Source organism: Geospiza fortis, unplaced genomic scaffold, assembly GCF_000277835.1.
Source record: "Geospiza fortis unplaced genomic scaffold, GeoFor_1.0 scaffold130, whole genome shotgun sequence".
Classification (NCBI taxonomy): domain Eukaryota; kingdom Metazoa; phylum Chordata; class Aves; order Passeriformes; family Thraupidae; genus Geospiza; species Geospiza fortis.
In genome coordinates, this window is record NW_005054300.1 from 2,799,406 (window position 1) to 2,817,473 (window position 18,068).

General features: G+C 40.3%; 1 protein-coding gene across 1 annotated transcript in view; it reads left to right on the forward strand.

The window, feature by feature from the left end:
- The window catches only part of SORCS1 (sortilin related VPS10 domain containing receptor 1), a 218,782-nt gene that overhangs the window by 61,116 nt on the left and 139,598 nt on the right, over positions 1-18,068 (forward strand). The window contains exon 3 of the mRNA XM_031062725.1: positions 16,714-16,813. Coding sequence (XP_030918585.1) covers positions 16,714-16,813 — 100 coding nt within the window. The remainder of the gene's footprint in view (positions 1-16,713; positions 16,814-18,068) is intronic.

Here is an 18,068-nt window from a genome sequence, read left to right on the forward strand (position 1 = left end):
TTGTCCACTTGTCCCTCTCTGTTTCCCTGTAGAGTAAGATTCCTTTACCTCCTCACCTTTGCACAGCCCTCAGAAAATACATTTGAGCTCGATCAGTTCATGTTCAGACAAAAAAGTGACAACAGGCATTTTATTTACCTTGCCTGTCCATTTTTTTCTTGGATAGTTGAGCAACATCATTTTTGGGAATAGAGGCTTCAGTTAAATATCTCCTTCCTTGGGAATAGAAACTCAATAAAAAACGGGGATTGAATCCACAGAAAATTCCCAAAGAACTGTAAATACCCGGAATGTGAGAGTGGGACTACAGTGCCAAGATTAGCCTTATCTCCACTTCCTGGCCAATAAGAGCTCCCAGCATTGGTGGTTCCATCTGTTCTGCAGGATTTGGTTATGTTCCTGAGCCAGGCCCTAAATGCAGTTGAAGTTCTTCCATGCTTTTCAACAGGGCTGAAGGAATTTGGTAACATATGCTCTTTTCTTTTGGTGTCTGTACACCACTGGGATGAAAAGTGTCTCTGGCATATGCAAAGGCAGAAGAATTCAGGGTGATTTTCTTTTTTTGGTAGCAAGGGCTTCAGTGTCTGGTGCTGCCACAAGGAATTTTGGAGTTTCCAAAATTTGAGTTTCCACCCTCAATCCCTCTTCTACTGTCCTGCATCAGAGACCAAGCATTCAAGCCAGTCTTGGAACACCAGTACCTTCTTTCCTGGCCACCTGTTTACAGGGTTTGGGATTGTTTGTCCCACTTGGATACCTTACTGATGGATTTTCTGGGTGGTTTGAACTAGTTTGGGTTGTAACATGTTTCTTGTGCAGGCACAATTGCTTCCCCTCCTGCAGGTTAAAGCCCTTCCTCTGCCTCATTCTCTCAATGTCCCTTAATGGTCCTTAAGGGCCATTTAAGAGGTAGCTTTTCCTGAGCCAAGTTTTCTTGTTTCCTCCATTCTCTTCAGGAGCAGCTTCTCCCATCTATCTCATCTTTTACACCATTTTGAAATGTCCTGTATAAAAACTGTCAGCAGCTTAGGAATCCAATAAAACAGAGTTTAACTGTTAATAACTTCAGGATTTTTCCCATTAAGTTTTAACATGAAGTAAGATGCTAAATAAAATCAAAGGAGTTTTATTTAATTCTCTTCAACAGTTCTGCTCTACTCTCATAAATAAAACATTCTCAAAAAAAGACACTTATTTTAATATATTCTCACACTGCCACCCAGGCTGAGTTCCTTGACTCTCAGCAACCTCACACAGTGTTGATAACTTCTTGGGACTACTGCTGTGCTGTGTGTGGATGAATCAGCTTTCCATTTTCACAGTAGCTTTAGCTTTTCTTGCAAACACACATTTCTCCTAAAAAACTCTGGCTTACTTTCTGAGGTTTGTCATGGTCCTCCCTCAGAGCCACAGCTGCCTCCATTGCTGTGAGAATCCCTGTCACATTCAAACACTGTTTACAATCCCCTGACATAACTGGTTCTAGGTGCAAGGGCTTTCCTTGCAGAACCTCCTCTTTGCACATTTTCTTTGCTCATTGTCTGTAATCAAGTTAAAAAGAGTCAATCCAGTCTCAGCTGCACCCTATACCTGATTTTTCTTGCTGATAGTTGAGATTAGCCAGGTTATTCCTTTTTCTTCCATCTTTTGAACCAGTAAATTTTGCTACGCTGGAAATGTGCAGAATTTCATTTTTGTTTTAATGAACTGCTGCTGGGAGAGTCTTTCCCTTTTTGAACCCAATGACTTTGTCAGCTTGATTAGTCAAATTGCTGGTGAATCTATTACTCTTCTCCATAATCATGAGTGTGGTTGCATTATTAAATATCTTTCTCTGTCCTACACACAAGCAGAGTTCAAAGGGGTGAAGGAGAGCACTACCCCATAATAATTAGTAGTACAGTGGCTGAGAGAGCTCTCTTCAGATGGAGGATGCTCCTAGATTGAAATTTTGTATTATTTGAGAATGGCTGCATCTCAGTGTTTGCCTTGCTGTAAAGGAGGATTTGCTTGGAAGTAATTTCAGTGTATTGGTGGTTGCTGCAGTAACAGCCCCAGCTGTTGTTCCAATGCTTAGACAGCTAGAGATGCATCAGTGCTTTTGCTGACTGTTCTGCTGAGTGCTGTCTTCTCTTCCCAACAAAACCTGGACCTCTCACATCTCAGAACTAAAAAAATCTGCTCCTCCTGATGTTCTGCAAGGAAATTCCCTTCAGGAAAAGGTTTGCTTTGGCAGGTTGGCATTTTCTAAAGTGAAAACGTGTCTGAAGCATTTCCAAGTTACCCTGCAAATGACTGATTTAAGTTTCAGTTTTATCCCTGAATTTTCAAACACTGTGTTTGTGTGTATTTAGCTTTGTTTTCTGTTTTATTGTGGTTTTACTGGGTTTTGTTACTTTTGTTGGGTTTGGTTTTTTTCCCCAACCACTCTTTCTAGGCAGAAGCGCAAACCTGTGAAGTTGTTCAGGAAGTGTGACAGCACAAATGTCAAAAATACTCTTGGAGGCTTCTCCAGGACTTCTGAAGAACTTGGGAGTTGTCAAGGGAAATTTACACCATGATGAACTTACTTAGCTGTCTGGACAAACTTACTTGGCTGTCTAGACAAACAGAATTTCTGTTTTATGAGGAATTTTGCATTTTTGAAACTAGTAAAACCTGGTATTAAAATAGACTGTGAAACCTGTCACTGAATGGATGATGTCATTCAGCCAGGTACTAGAAAGGCTGGACAGGTCCCTGGAGGATATTTTGATTTTATTCAGAAACTGTCACCTGATGGAGAACATCCTTAGGGAAAATTTATTTTCAATGAGAAAGATCTACTAGGACCTGTTACATTCTTGTACGGGTGCCACAGGAACAGGAGGTTACAGGCTCTGCTTTACTGTTGACAGTGAAAGGCTCATCAGCAATGTGGGGGTACCACAAGATCTGATGTCACTGTGCTCTCTAGAGGTTCTGGTTCAAGGATTCACATGCTACAAGCACAGGCTTATTTCTTGGCTTTCATTTGTGATGATTCCAGCTGTCACCAGCTGCAGTGTGCATGGAATTGGGCAACTGCTGAGAGTGCCACTGAGACAGCATGACAGGTGTTGCCTCTCTGCTCATTGTGCTGCTCCCCTGGAAAGCCCAAATGTCTCTGGCAGGCACAGGAACAATAGCAAATCCTCATGGGATGCACACCCAATAACCCCTCTCTCACACAGAAAGCTGCTCCCTGTTGCTGCAGCAATTAGAAATAAGAAATCTGACTTGTCAGGGGCTTGGCCAAACTGTCCCAGCTCTGCCTTCCCTACTTTCTGTGGGATGGTCTGGCCCAGATCTTGAACAGTGGGGCAGGAATATCTCAGTTTTGGCCACATGTCTGAGCAGTCCTTGGGCTGGCTGAACCTTCTCTCTTGAGTGCCTGACACTTTTCTCTTTTGCTTGACATGCCTCTCTTGAAGTCAGCCTGGAAAGTGTTTGCAGTTGAAGCAAGTGGAGCAAATTCTAATTTGTCTGGAATGGGCCCTCCTGTTAAATGTTAAACTGACCTTTTCAAGAGAAATTTACTTGATAGTTCTAAGTGAAGCCCTGCTTTAAGCTAAACCTGTCACTACAACATGATTAAAATCACTTAAATGTACATCAGTTGCACGTATTATTAATGGAAATTGAAATCAGCCTAAATGGTAACCATAAATTTTAAAACAGGGGGAAAAGGATGGAGACAGAAAAACCTATACATGATGTGAAGGTTAAGGTGCCTTATTCACCCAAAAATTAGATGAGCTGAACAGGGAACTTTATTCTGAAGCAGTGAAAAATCACAGATGCTTTTTTAATGTATTTACAGTCCTCCAGTTCTCATCTATTGAAAAGGGAAATTCAGTGCATTTTTGGCAGGAATTTGACCTGTGAAGACGTAGAAGGATTGGTCACAGTTGTCTGGTCTTGTTTCACCTGCCACAGGACCTTTACCCAACAAATGATGAGATTTCTGGGGGTGTGACAGGGGTGAAGGTGTGTGTGTGCTTAGATAGTGCTCAGAGGAGGGTTGGGTGATCCATGAATGTCTGCTCCCACTTGAACTGCACATGTAAAATCTTGCGCCTGTTCTTGCCTCCTTTCCTTCCCCTCCACCCAGAGGCACAGCTCCAGTGTTTGGCTACCGCAGCAACTGTTCCTTAAAGTGTCTGTTCTAATTGGGCACCAATAAATCAAAACTGAGTTGAAGACCTTCCACTTACAGTCATTTTTCAGTGACTTTCTATCACACAGCAGGATAGGACTTGGCAACCATCTCTCAGAGAAATGTCCGGGGACTTATGAAGGTCCTTTTTGAGGGTATAATTGTTATGTAGCTGTGTGACCTTTGCCATTCCAAGTGCAAATGGAACCTTTTGTCATTAACAACTCTTTTCTACCAGCCTTGGCTTTCACACAGGTGAAATTAGCATGGCTTTTTCCTGCTGTTTTGGGACATTGGGGGTTTGTAGGGCTTTTGTGGTCAAGTGTGGAATTTGGTTAGCAAAGCTGTGATTTTTTGAGCATGTTAGAACACACACCTTTATTAAGGGCGATGGTGGTGGCTGAGGATGACAGCTCTGTTATAAGAAGGTGGAAAGAATTTTCAGGTACTTGGCTGAGCTCCTGTTGGTAACATTGTTTTAATGACTAGATTGTATAATTAACGTCTTTATACACCCACATCTTTGGAAAAAACCTTCCTTTTCATTTTAATTCCAAATAAATTAAAAACAGATGGCTTTTGGGGTAAATAAGTCTTCTGGTCAATTTTTTTTTAGGATGTTTAGGAATGTGGGTTGTGAGTAGTGGATGCATATGGCCCATCAGTAAGGATTTTAGTGTCAGGGACTCTTTAAAAGATGCTTCAGTCTGCAGTCCTTATATTTTCACAAACAGAAAACTTATTTAAAATAAGATGTTGTTGCAATGTAGGGCAAAATAGTAACCTGATCTTGTGCTAAATGTTTCTTATATGGAATTTACAGCCAAGCTTTAACTTACTTTTATCCTTTAACTTACTTTTATCTTTTACTACTAACATAAAAGCAAATCCCATTTTATCTGTAGCTGGTGCTGACTTAAAGATGACTCAAAATCAAAGAACCCGAAGAGCTGAGCTCATTTCTAGACTGTCAGCCTGCAATTCCTCCCTGCCCAGATGCCAGTGTATCAGTTTGCTAATGGACTGTTTGAACACCTCACCTTGACCACAGCTTGCTCTATTCTTAACACACAGCACAAGCTCCTGACCATTTTTCCTGCAGAGTGATAGGGAGCATGCATTCTCTGCAGGCCTGGAAAACAGTATTAATCTTCTGCTGTGTACTTTCATTTCATTTCCTGTAAAAATCCATCTTCTGCTACTGGAGTTGACCTAAGGTTAGATGTCAGAGGAACAAACTGGTGTCACCTGCTCCATACCCCAAGAGTAGCTATAAATAGCATGCTTTATAACCCCACTGATCCTTGAGATACATGGTGATAAATATTCTTATACCAACCAAGAGGAGCAAAGTAAAGCTGCGCGGCTCTGGGTGTTGTCTGTTATTTGCAGCTGACACAAATGGTAGAACTGCATCACTCCAAATGCTTTAAAAAGAAAAACAGTAACACTCATTGTATTTGTCTGCTTAAAAGCATTAATTAGTGATTCTTGAGTAGAGTAGTCCAGTAGCACAGCTTTTACATCCAGCAACAACAAATTCTTTCTTAGGTCCTGTGGTGTGCTAAGAGTCGAGCTAGCAGCTCAGTGTGTTCACTGCTTGGACTCAGAGAATGAATTGAAAACCCTTCCAGTAGAACAATTTTCTTCTGGGAAATGCAGCATTATTCAGATAAATCTTCAGCAATATTTTAAAAATGAAATTTTGACAGAAAATGTAGGAATAATCTGAAACTGAAAGTGTGTTTCATTTTGATTTTTCTCCTTGTTTCATTGGAGCTTTTTTTCCTGTAGGGTGATAGCCAGACTGTGTCATAAAATATTCAATTGAATGGATAATGCTAACGCTGGTACAAGTGAAATGAAACACTCTGAATTACTATTTTTTAAATTTAATCTCTTTCTCTCCTGTATTCTTACTCCATCCAGTTTTTGGGAATAATGATATTTTAAAGCAAGGCAAAAAAAAATAGTATTGGCTGAGGGACTGCATCTTCCCACTAACTTTAGTATGAATTAATGCATGAAGCACATTTTTAGCTGGTTTTAAAATGCTACTGGTCCTTGGGAGTTACTCCATTATAACAACTAAGGGGCTTGGACAGTGATTTTAACAATAATGTCTTGGGCTGTCTGGATCTTTTAAGCTTTCTAGCTGTTGATTTGCACTGGCAGGATAGAATGAAGATTGCATATTGTGTTGCAAATGCCTGGATGGTGCTAGCCAGAAAATCTTTTCTCTGGCTTTTAGTACATACCCTGCAGAAGACCTGCAATGCATTTATGGCACAGTAAAACTGCTCCCTACTCTTAATTGGAGGTGGGATAAAGTGGCTTTCTGGATGTATAATGTGGCTGTGGATGCTAAGGCAGCTCTGCTGAACGAGTGTGTCAAACTTTCTAACTGAGCTCAGCCTGCCGTGAGGGTTTTTTTAGCAAAGCTGCAATGACCTCAGTGTTATGATGGGGTGGGAAGTGTAGGACATGTATGGTTGTCTCATCTCCTTGATTAATGGAAAGGCTTCCTGTTGTTCTGCCCTCAAGCTACAAAATCCATTAACCACCCCTTGGGGTGCCTGAAATTTATTCTGGCCATTACCATCAATTAGAAAGTTAATAGCGTGATGATTGCTGGGCTCCAGTCCCTGCTATTTGTGTGATTTACACCAGGCTGGGGTGAAAATGGGAAGAATCAACACTCAAGGAACCACTTTATGGGCAAAAATTCAGCATTAAGGCTTGGCTGATGTCAGTATGCCCCTGTAAACATATGGCAAGAAGAATCGTAAGTCATTCTCAATCCTAATTTAAAAGGCAGCTTTTGATTTAAACATATGGAAAAATGACTTTAATATCCAGCACAGCTAGGCTGAGATTTGTTTTGTTGATGACCATAAGCCTTGAGAGAGGCTGGGCCTGTGGGAATAGCTGCATTCTGAGTTGCAGTGTTGCAGTGTTCACCACCCTGATGAAGGAAGGAAGGACAGCAATTTGCATCCTACCCTGCTTGTTTGTTTTAACAAATGAGTCAGGTGGATAAGATCTTGCAGACTGGTGCTCTTCCACTTATATTCCACTGATCCCCCAAAATTCCCTCAAGGTGACAAGGAAAAAGCCTGTTGTCCATAAACTTTCATTCCTTCCTTCGGGGTCTCTCACTGAAAATAATGTTGTAATGGCAAATGGAAAATTGTTGAAAACCAGTACTATGGACTTAGGGACAGAGAAAATGCTTGGATCATACACACCATCACATGAGTGAGCATCAATAACCTGTCAGCCTTTGGTATGTTTGGTATTATATTTGTGGTATATATCCATTAGCTGCCAAAAATTAGTGGAGTTACTGTTCCTTCCCGTGCGCATCCAGATGCTGTGGCGCAAAATGACTCCTAAGAAGAGCAGGAGAGACGGCTCTGATGTTTCAGCCAGAGCACCACTTGAGCCAGCCTCTTGAGCCTTTCACTGAGAGGGTCAAGTGGAGGTCTTGCTTTGATGGCCGCTCCTTTGTTTCTCACTGCTGGCTTTCACCCAGCCCTGGATTAGAGCAGCTAAAGGGGCTGTGGTTGCCAGCCTCCCTACCCTGCTCTTGACTTTTGCTGCTTCACTCACTGAGGGACTGGAGATGAGTCTTTGAGGCCACATGGAGGTGAGAAGCTGAAAGAGAATTTGATGGGGAAATTTCTGGAAAGTCATCTCGTCTTCTGCTCAGGCAATGGAGAGGAAATACCCAGTTCCTTCCCCTTAGTGGCAAACACCAGCCTTGCCGGGGAGTCTGGTAACCAGGCAAAATAGGTGGTAACTCCACAGTTATTTTTCCAAAGTCCTCTGCTCTTGACATCCCATCCCCTTTTCCAGAGCTAATCGTGCAAGTGGTCACTTAGCACAGCAGAGAGGGGTTCCAGAATGTAGCTGACCCCCAAAATGGGATTCCCCATAGCAAATAGTGAATTTACAGTCTACTCCTGTGAAACAGTGCCTTGGAAACACTTCCAGAACAGAGTCCAGTCAAATCTCGGTGCGTTATTTTTCACACAAAAGCTCGATAATTGTACACTTGAAATAAAAATCTTCATGCCTTGCATTCTGACAGCAAAGATCCTTCTGATTCCCTGGAAGCAACTGCTTCCAAGCAAGGGAAAATTGATCATTGAAGCTATCCAGTTCCCTGTTTGTGATGGTGCACCTATGCAGTAAATGGTTTGGATTTACATGAGAGTGTGATCAGGATTTGATCTCTGATCAGCAGGCAGAGGAGTGGGGAATCTGAATATGGATTTTATCAACTGCCAGAATCTTCTGTTCTCATCCTGCTGACATGAGAAACCATTACACTGTGCAGTTAGAGGGGGTTTTACTGATCTAACAAGACGAGACGGACATCTAAAATTAGAGAAGCTGTAAAAGGGAGGAAGGGGAAAAGTGCATCATTCCCATCTAATCCAAATTTGATCTTTTTTCAGGCTAAAATATTTGATGTTGCTCTTTTCTTTGGGTATCCAACCTTTATGCAGCAATGTCTCTGAAGCCTGAAGATAAAAAGCTCTTCTCCACAATAGAGTGGAATGCTACTTCTGCTATAAAAGGCAGTGGCATGAGAAACTGATGTTTAAAAAGTTGTTTAGTGACATCTTACAAGCTTGGAAGTCTCTATATTATTTCACATGGAAGTTTGTTCTGAGTTATGCTGTTCCATGGCTAGTTTGGTAAGATAGGAGGATCTGAAGAGGAATTATGCAATGGAATACACGTCACCAGAGTTAAAACAGATACATGTACATTGGTGTTTTAGCTTTACCTCATTATATTTTTGATTCTGTACTATTGATTTTGTGTGCCACAGACTATTTCCTCTCCAGGTTTTATTTTCCAGCGAATTTACCAGGTGTCTCCAGAAGAAGCTGAGTGAACAACATGGATTAGTTTGTTCCAAGGGTTGTTCACTATGGCTTGTACAGCTGTGATTGATCTCTGCAAAGAATGCTATGCTTTAGCAGAATAGATATCAGCCAGTCTTTAGCACTTCAGAGAGACAAGGTTTGCATCACAGCAAGAGCAGTGCAGATCAATTCAGGTGGATAATTCTGATCTCAGGACAAGAGTACTTAAGCCTATTCAGCACCACTGTCCAAGCTTTCAGGTGATAAAAAAGCACTTACAAGACTTAGAGCCTCATGCTTGGGCAATTGCAGAGACTTTATGTCTATTTTCAGTCCTGCCAGCCAGTTGGTGTGGTTTAACCCCAACTGCTCTCTCACTCACCCCCACCCCAGTAGGATATGGAGGAGAATCAGAAATAAAACTCCCAAACTCATCCCTTGAGACAAGAAAAGTTATTGAAACAAAGTAAAATATAACAATTAAAGGAAGGGAGGAGATGGAGGGAGAGAGAGAGGTAACCCCCAAGAAAAACAAGTGATGCTCAATACCATTGATCACCACCTGCTAACAGACACCAAATTGTTCCCAAAACGAGATTGGCCTTTCTTCCAAGTAACTCCCCCAGTTTAAATAAACCTGGCATGATGGTTAAAATATCCCTTTGGCCAGTTTGGGTCAGCTGTCCTGGCTGTGCTTCCTCTCAGCTTTTTGTGCACTTTCTTACTGACACTAACTAGTCCTTGGCTTAGCATAGGCCCCACTCAACCACAGCCAAAATGTTTTTCTATTACCAACATTATTCTCATGCTGAATCCAAAACAGAACTCTGGACCAGCTGCTAAGGAGAAATGAGCACTGTCCCAGCCAAAACCAGGATAATGGTTCTCATTTGTGTGCTGCCCTGATTATTAGGAGAATTCTTCTTTTCCCTGTCCTTGCGTTTAACTGTCATAAGTCTTGCTGCTGTCTAATGCTGTGCATTATGGGATGAATGGATTTGCTCTTCTGGCTTGTCCAACTGGGAACTCTTGCATGTTCATCATAACTGACCATTTCTTTCACCTTTCATCTGACACAGATAAGAGTAAGAAATAACCTCACCCTGATTGCACAATTTCCTTTCATCCCATAGAAGCTGTCTTGTCTCCTGTTGGAATATTCCCACTGTCATCATCCCATGACTTCTTGACCAAATTCTTGTTGACCTTGACAGAGGAACAAATATTCTCTGCTTCCCTGAGTTGGTAACCTGACTGGAACAGCATGGAAGGCAAATTTGGCAGATTTATTTTTCTTGACCCATTAATTGAAGGAGAGAGGAAGCTCATCTGTGTCACCTGCAAATGACAACTCATGGCCCTCTCACTTCCCTATATTCTTTCTTTCTGAATTGGGTCACATTTTGAAAAATTATCCAATGCAATAGTTAGAATGGGGATTGGATGATAAAATATGAGCTGCTTCTCCTGCTTGTCACATCTTTAAATTATTTATAGCAATAATCAGCTGAACTATATTAAGCCAAAAATTACAAGAAATTTGAGTGTGTAGGTTTCTGTTCATTTACAATACTCCAAATAAAAGTTGATTGAAAATGAAAAGAAGAAAATTGAATTACTTTAACTGATTATGCAGAGAAATGTCAATTTAATAGTTTCCTATTGTTTCTTTGTAATTTTTTTACTCCCTCTCCAAGTCTTTTTGGTGGCTTCTGCAGGTGGGAAACTTTATGATGAGAAAATGCTTCCCATGAGTGGAAAAAAAATACACATTATTAAACTCATACAAATTTATGACTTAATTTCGAGTAAAACCTACATCACAGCTGAGACTGGAAGAAAATATTTTCAAAATGGAGGTTTGAATCTGTTCTGAAATGCCTATTTAAACTGTTCTTAATTTTGTACTTCTTCATTTTACCATTAATAGCAAGACTTCTTCCAGTCCTTATTTGCACTCACAAAACCCCAGAAAATTTTAAACTGTCAGGATGGAATGGGAAGATGGTGGAGCCTGAGGGGACTTGAATTTGGCTCTGTCACAGACTTCCTTCAAATGTAGGATTAGTTATCTAGTCTTTCCCTCTGTTTGCCCACCTAGGCAGGGGGAACAGTATTATTTGCCAGCCTGCTGAGGGCCTCCTGAGAAAAAAGTAATCACAAATGTGTTCACTTAGGGAGTGAGGCATGTGGGTCCCTTGAGTTTTGAAATACCTTATTTTTCTTTATGCTGGAGACATCAAAAAATTTAATTTTAACCTGCCTGGATAAATCTGAAGTGTTTTAATGTTGTGACATGTGAAGTGCTGTTACAGATGTTTAAAGAAGTGCTGACCAATTGTTTGGCTTGGCACTGCTGTCAGACCATTACCCTTTTGAAGCAAAGTCTTAAAATACTCTTAGGAAGCTCTTTTCTATATTGAAATTTTGTCCAAGGACACAGGACTTACTGTGTTTATATCTTGCAATTGCTTTTCCAGGTGGAATTGTATAACTCTATTCAAAATGTGTCAGTCTCCATGAGCTAAGCAAACAGATCCCATTAGAAATGTGAAAAGCCTTGGGGAATTATTTATACAATGAATTAAAATGACAGACAGTGGTGAGAAGTGTCTGGGTGAAGCAAGGTAATTTGCAAAGCACAAGTAACTTTCTATGAAAATAAATAATTACTTTGTGAAAATAAAGTTTCACCCTGAGAAACTGAGATCAGGCATTATTACTTTCTGGAAAAAATAGCAGGGTTGCACATGAAGGAGTTAAATCAAAAGAGGCATTAGACCAGAAGTGATATCTATCAATGCCTTGTGAAGGGCTTAACAGGAGGAACATGTGAACATAAATGGCCAGCTGTTGAAGAAGACTTTGACATTACTAGCTTTTGTGAAACATGGTGGTGTGGCAAAAATCAATGGGAAGCTTTACTGCCTGGCTATGAAACCAAAGTAAAGAGTTTCAATTTAAGCGATGAAGGAATAGCATCTCAACCTCAAAGTGTCCCCAATGAAAAAAAGAGTGCAAAATTCAGCAACTCTACAGCAGAGATTACAAATAGGCCTAAAACACTGCAAACAGGAATGCAAGAATTACCAGCTCCAGTATTTTTTGCATTCAGACATGAAAGATCACTTTTAATGTCTTAATTATTCCTTTGTTAAAAAACTTGTTCATTTGAAAGCCTTTTATAAGTGTAGCCTGTGGCTCTGCAGTTCTGCCTTCTGTGATCTGAAAGGCTTCTGTCCAAAAATCTGCTCTTGCAGAGATTAATACGATAGCAACTGGCAAATCTTGAGCTCACCTGGCCATGCCCTTTGGAGGCAAACCAGGTGGCAAACTCAGTTATGTGTCAGGTTGGAACACAAGATCTAATCGTCATTGCTTAACTAAAAAAGCCTGGCTTGTGCCAGGGGTGAATTCATGTGCAGAAGGAGCAAAAGGCCAGAGCCCATCTCTGTCAGTGCTCCTGGTCAGGACAGGCTGCCCTGCTCTGCTGCTCCCAGACCACAGCACAGGCGCTGCTGGTCCTGGCTGCCACTTGGACCACAGAGCAGCAAACTGAACTGTGGAGGAAGGAGAGGAGATAAGGACATGAAATGCAGTGTTCTCATGGTGGAGCTGGGGGAAGCAGTCAAGTTAATATGTGAAAACCAGGCGTAACTGGTGGGAAAAGAAAAAAAAAAGTAAATGGTGCCAATTAAAGTGATTGCTTCTTAATGATGTGTGTTATAACAAGTAACTTAATCTGTTAACATGGGAAGAAAGCTGTACTCAATAAGCAGGAGACATGAGACAGCTTAAAGTCTGCAAGTAATGGGTTTTTTCTCACAGAGTGTTCTGGAAAGATCTTGATGCAAAAAAAAAAAAAAAAAAAAAAAAGGCCTTCTGACCAAATGATCAACTGTTCAGTTCTTCAAGTCTTCAGCATCTAATGTAAAATAACTACAGGCAACCTTAAATTTGTAACAAAGGAGAAAACAGCAACTTGCTAGGGAATTTATTGAATCTTATTTAATCTATATATTCAAGCTGACAGTACTCTGAATGTCAGTCTGTGCTCCTTGAGAAAGAAGAAAATTTCCATAGGGTTCATGTTGCTGGTTGATTCAGAATGCCTATTATGATTGTGAAATATTGGTAGGAATGGATTGAGATATATTCATGACAGTAGGTGGACTAATGGAATTCAGTGACTTTATTTAAAATGTGCAGGAGTTTATTATAATACTGTAATAGAAATGTCATTTACCCTGACGGGAGGAGAGGGAAAAGCCCTGTCAATGAATAATAATGAAGTTATTTAAATGTCAGCTTTCTTGCAAATAGTTTGCAAAACAGAAATTATTTTACATGTTTCTAGTTTTGTTTTAATTTATTACTGGGGAGGCCAGAGCTTCAATCCCACAATTCTGGTGTATTTTTATACTGTGAAATGAGCTAGTAATCATGAAAATGTTTATCTTCTTGCATTGTCTTCTGCTTTACTGAAAAAATAGGGAGTAGGATTTTAAACAGCTACTGGTAAAATCTGGGATTTAATGATAGCAATTACAACTAATATGGTGGGACAGGTGTGAAGTTCAGAACTGAATCTAAACACTTTTATTTTCTGAATGTCATTCTACTGTCATCTGCCTTTCAGTGACATCCACAACGTACCACTCACATCCCCCTTCTCCCCCCAAACAATTTGAGACACCGTTGCAACACACGTGTCTGCTCAAGACACAATAAAACAGGGCTTAATGTTCACTCATTTACATATAGTTATTCCATTAGCTGCAGCTATTTAGAGGGCATAGTTTATTTTTGTGTTTTCAGCTCTGCAAGTCCTGGGTTTAGTGCTTTACAATGATTTCTCCAGGCATTTGCTTGCTCATGTTATACAGATGGACTAAAACTGATTTCTCTCTGCAGAACTTTAGAGGAGCAGCCTTCCACACAAAATGTGGAGATGCTGGTTACTGCATATCCTTTCCCCTTCAGATAACTGGGATTGAATTTGTTGATCCTACTCTGTCATTAATGCCTGCACCCTGCTGAGGGGCATCTGTCTTTTGCAGCTCTTCCAGGTTAGGCTGGCTTCCTGGGCCATCCGATGGCTGATGTGTTTTTATGGGTTTGGAGTCTCATGCTGCTTTATACACCCATTTAATAAGATAAAGAAAGCTCGTTATCTAGGCTGCTAATCAGTGCCTGCTAGTATACATGCATATATATATATAAAAGAAATAAGACAAATGCAGGTTGGTGATACGCCTGGGTTAGATCCCAACAGAGACTTCCGATGTATGCAGGGAATATTCTCATGCATGGTTCCTTTGATATAATTCTTTTTTCCCATTGCTCTGCAAATGTTTATATCACCATTTCTTTGTGTTAAAACACTTATGGATGCCTATCTGCTCTTGTATATATAACATTTTCCCCCTCCCCACCTCACCCCTGTTAAAATTAAGCGTAATTGTAAAGTGGTACAAAAGAAAAAACTGGTAAATGGGAAGGTATAAGGACTAGCTATCATCAGTTTAGAACACAATAATGAGAGTAAGATCCAATAGTAGCTGCTTTGATTGCTTGTGAATTTGTTCATCTGGAAAAAAAATTATGTTTTTCTAAGCTTTTAAATCTTTCAGTTTCTTTTATGGATGTTGACAGAAGCAGACGCTTCCATCTGTATAGAGTGTTACCTGTAAATAAAGCTGTGAATGCAAAACAATTGCCTAGAGACTTGAAGTAAGAAGTGGCTGGCAATTCTGAGACTACTATTACTATAGGCTGTTGACATAATTTTGCTGTGTTGTGGCAGGGGTACTGGCTGCCTTTCTTGAACAATTTCAAAGCAAGTTTTATGTCTCAGATTTTCTTTGCTCCTATCCCCTTTTGAAGGATCCCATTTTGAATTGTCTGTGGTATAAGAAAAAGCAGCATTATTTCATTAATATATTTTTCCTAGCTCAGCAGGTCAGATTTATTCCTTACTCTCTTTGCATGCCTTTGTCAGCTGAAACCTCACAAAGGGTAGCTTTTGGGTTTAGGCAGAGAGCAGCAGAAATACTCATTTCTGATAAGACTGGGTGGTGAGGTGGGGTGAGGTAACAAAGGGAAGCTGCAGGCCTTGGCCAGGCTGTGTTCAGCACCCTGTTGTGGATCCCCTCACCTGGATTCTGGAGCATCTCTGAAATATTCAGTAAAAGAAACAACCAGCACAGAATCCTACTCCTTAATCCTCTGAGGAAATAGCTCAGTTAGTTTATATGTGCTCCTGAGAGAGATGACCTTATAAAGGGAAAGATCAGTCAGCAGCTGAGAATTTGACGTTAATGTTCTAAACACCAAAGGTCATACATGCACACAGGAGGAGGGCGTGTGTTTATTGGAGGGAAGGAGAAATCTATAGACATAAATCATAGGGCAGTTGTTATATGAGCAGGCAGATATGTGCAAAGGCTTCTATAAAGTTCCTAAATAGAAGGACTCAACTTTAATGCAGATTCAAGTTTTAGTGCAATTCATCTTTCATGGATAAAACCCTAAGCTGCTGCTTTCTTGTTTTATTCATGTACTGATTGCAAAATCTGAAATCCCGGAAGCTATAATATGAATGTAGGTATGGTACTTGATTCAGAAATCTTCCACCCTCTATATTCCACAAAAAAAAACAAAAACAAAAGAGTAAGCATTAAAGGTCTTAAATACCTTTGTGAATTTAGCCACTGTTGCCCTGAGAGGAGAGAACTTGCAAATAACGAATGCCAAGATTTTACTTCAGAATGTCTGGTTTTGGAGTGCTTAGCAAAAGGGAAAATTCGTGTTACTGCTTGCAAGTGAAGTTCTATATCGGCCCATTTGTACATGTTGCAGATGAGATACAGTAATATGTTATGCTTTTGAATGTCTCTTACCCAGAAACGTGTCCCTTTCTGCAATTTGTGGACACCAGCTCTACTGGCCTGGGCTGATTATCTAAATCCCTGGGATACTGGGACAGAATTCAGGCAGGCATGAGCTGTACAATGGATAAAAGCTCTGCTGATGATTGATGTTGGTTGCAGGCACATGTTAAGAGTAACTCCTACAGGGACACTGGACAGTCTTATTTGTTCACAGTTTTTGTTCTTCTCCAAGACATGTAGTCAATGTTTTTATGGGCAACCCTCATTTCATAAATATTTTATTTTCTCTACTGAATCGTGGCTTTTAAGGCAAGCATAAAGCACATGTGTCCATCCTTTCTGCTAGTCAATGTTAGAGAAGCTACTTTGGAATATGCTGACATGAACCATCTTAACAAAATCAGTCCAAGCTTGGAGTATATGATGAACTGATAATCTTAGTCTCTTGCTGTCTGCTATTTGGCATTTCTGGCAATCATTATCTTCTGTATGCAGAATGTAGAATTTCTTATTGTGCATGTTTAAGATGCTTTGGGAAGATGCTGGTTGAATTTTTCCTAATCTAATTTAAATGCAAATGATAAACATGCACATGATGCTGTGTGTATATAATTAAGTATCATTATATACTACATGAATCATTGAAAAAGCTCTGGAGAGCCATTCTGCTATTTAAAGCATGACTTATATTGAAAAGCTGCCAAGTGACTTGTGGTTTTGTGATTAAGTGTTTGCACTTACAAGAATCTCTCTTGAATTGTAGGTCAACAGATTATGGGACAACATATGAGAAACTGAATGATAAAGTTGGTCTGAAGACTATTTTGAGCTACTTGTATGTTTGCCCAACAAACAAACGTAAGGTAGGTGTTGATGTGTTGGCTCATTTTACTTTTATGATGCCATTTCTGCCCTGGAGGTCTCTCCTAATTTCCTCAATATCTGTTACTGTCTAAGTAGCAGGAATCTCTCTGTCACTCTTGCCTTGAAAAAAAGTGTTACTTTATCAAAATATAACCCAAATTTTACCACCTATACCACTTACCAGTAATACTTGAGAGATGGATGGCTATTAAATGGACAGGTACTATGCACGTGATTGTTTGCTTACCTTCTGGATGGTGTTGATTTTGTTCTCTGGAAGAGAGAGAGACTTGTTAAAATGGCATAAATGCATCTGACAGTGGCCAGATTGTATGTAACATTATTTGTCTTCTAAATGCTCCCAAAGGTGAACTGAACAAGATTTGACAAATTCCTGCAGAGAAAATGCCTTGGAAGCCCAGAAGGTTTTAATCATTCAGACACCCTAGTGACTAACACTTTACTATGAGTTTATAATGCTGACATATTCATGAAAGGAATCTGGATGCCTTCTTTGAGATAGGTTTTTGACAAAATTTTTTGTTTTCTACTCCTTGTTTCTTAGTCCTTGAGTCATTACAGGCAAAGCTGAATTGCATTGGTAGACTCACCTCTAAAGGAGTCTGGGTGTATTTGGGCAGCTGAGGTCACTGTAATGCTGTTCTCACTATACTGAAACAATTATGTCTTCTTTAAGACAGACTGTGAAAGGAAGAGGGAGCTGTCCTAACCAGAGAGGACAATGCTTAGCAGTTTAAATTGCAATTAAATGGCCCAAATTAGTGATGTCATCTCATTGATACTGACCCTGAAGAAGATACAAGCTCTTCTCTAGGAGCTGAAGAATGAAATGATCAGATCACTTAAATGTCCTTCAGCAAGCCAACCAGTGTGCAGGCTGGCATTGAAAAACCTTCATCTCCTCTGGCTGCATCCTGCTCCCTCCCACTCCCTGCCCTTCTCTGCCACCCTTGTTTGTGTAGCCATCTGGTGAGCTGGATCCAGGACTGACCTGCCTGAAAACTAATCCCTTTCCAGCTCAAAAACTAAGTAGATGGAAGAAAAAAGCTTCCAGGCAGAAGTGTGGAACTATCTTTTCTGGCAGAAGTCTGCTGTAAAGTTGGCCTGTAGTCAATATGATCCAGTGCCAGAGGAAAGCTGCAACACCTGGGATGAGAGGACCTAGGTAATGGTCTGATGGAAAGATTGAATTTTTCAATGTTTATTTTAGCAGGAGCAGAGTTAGGGTTGCAG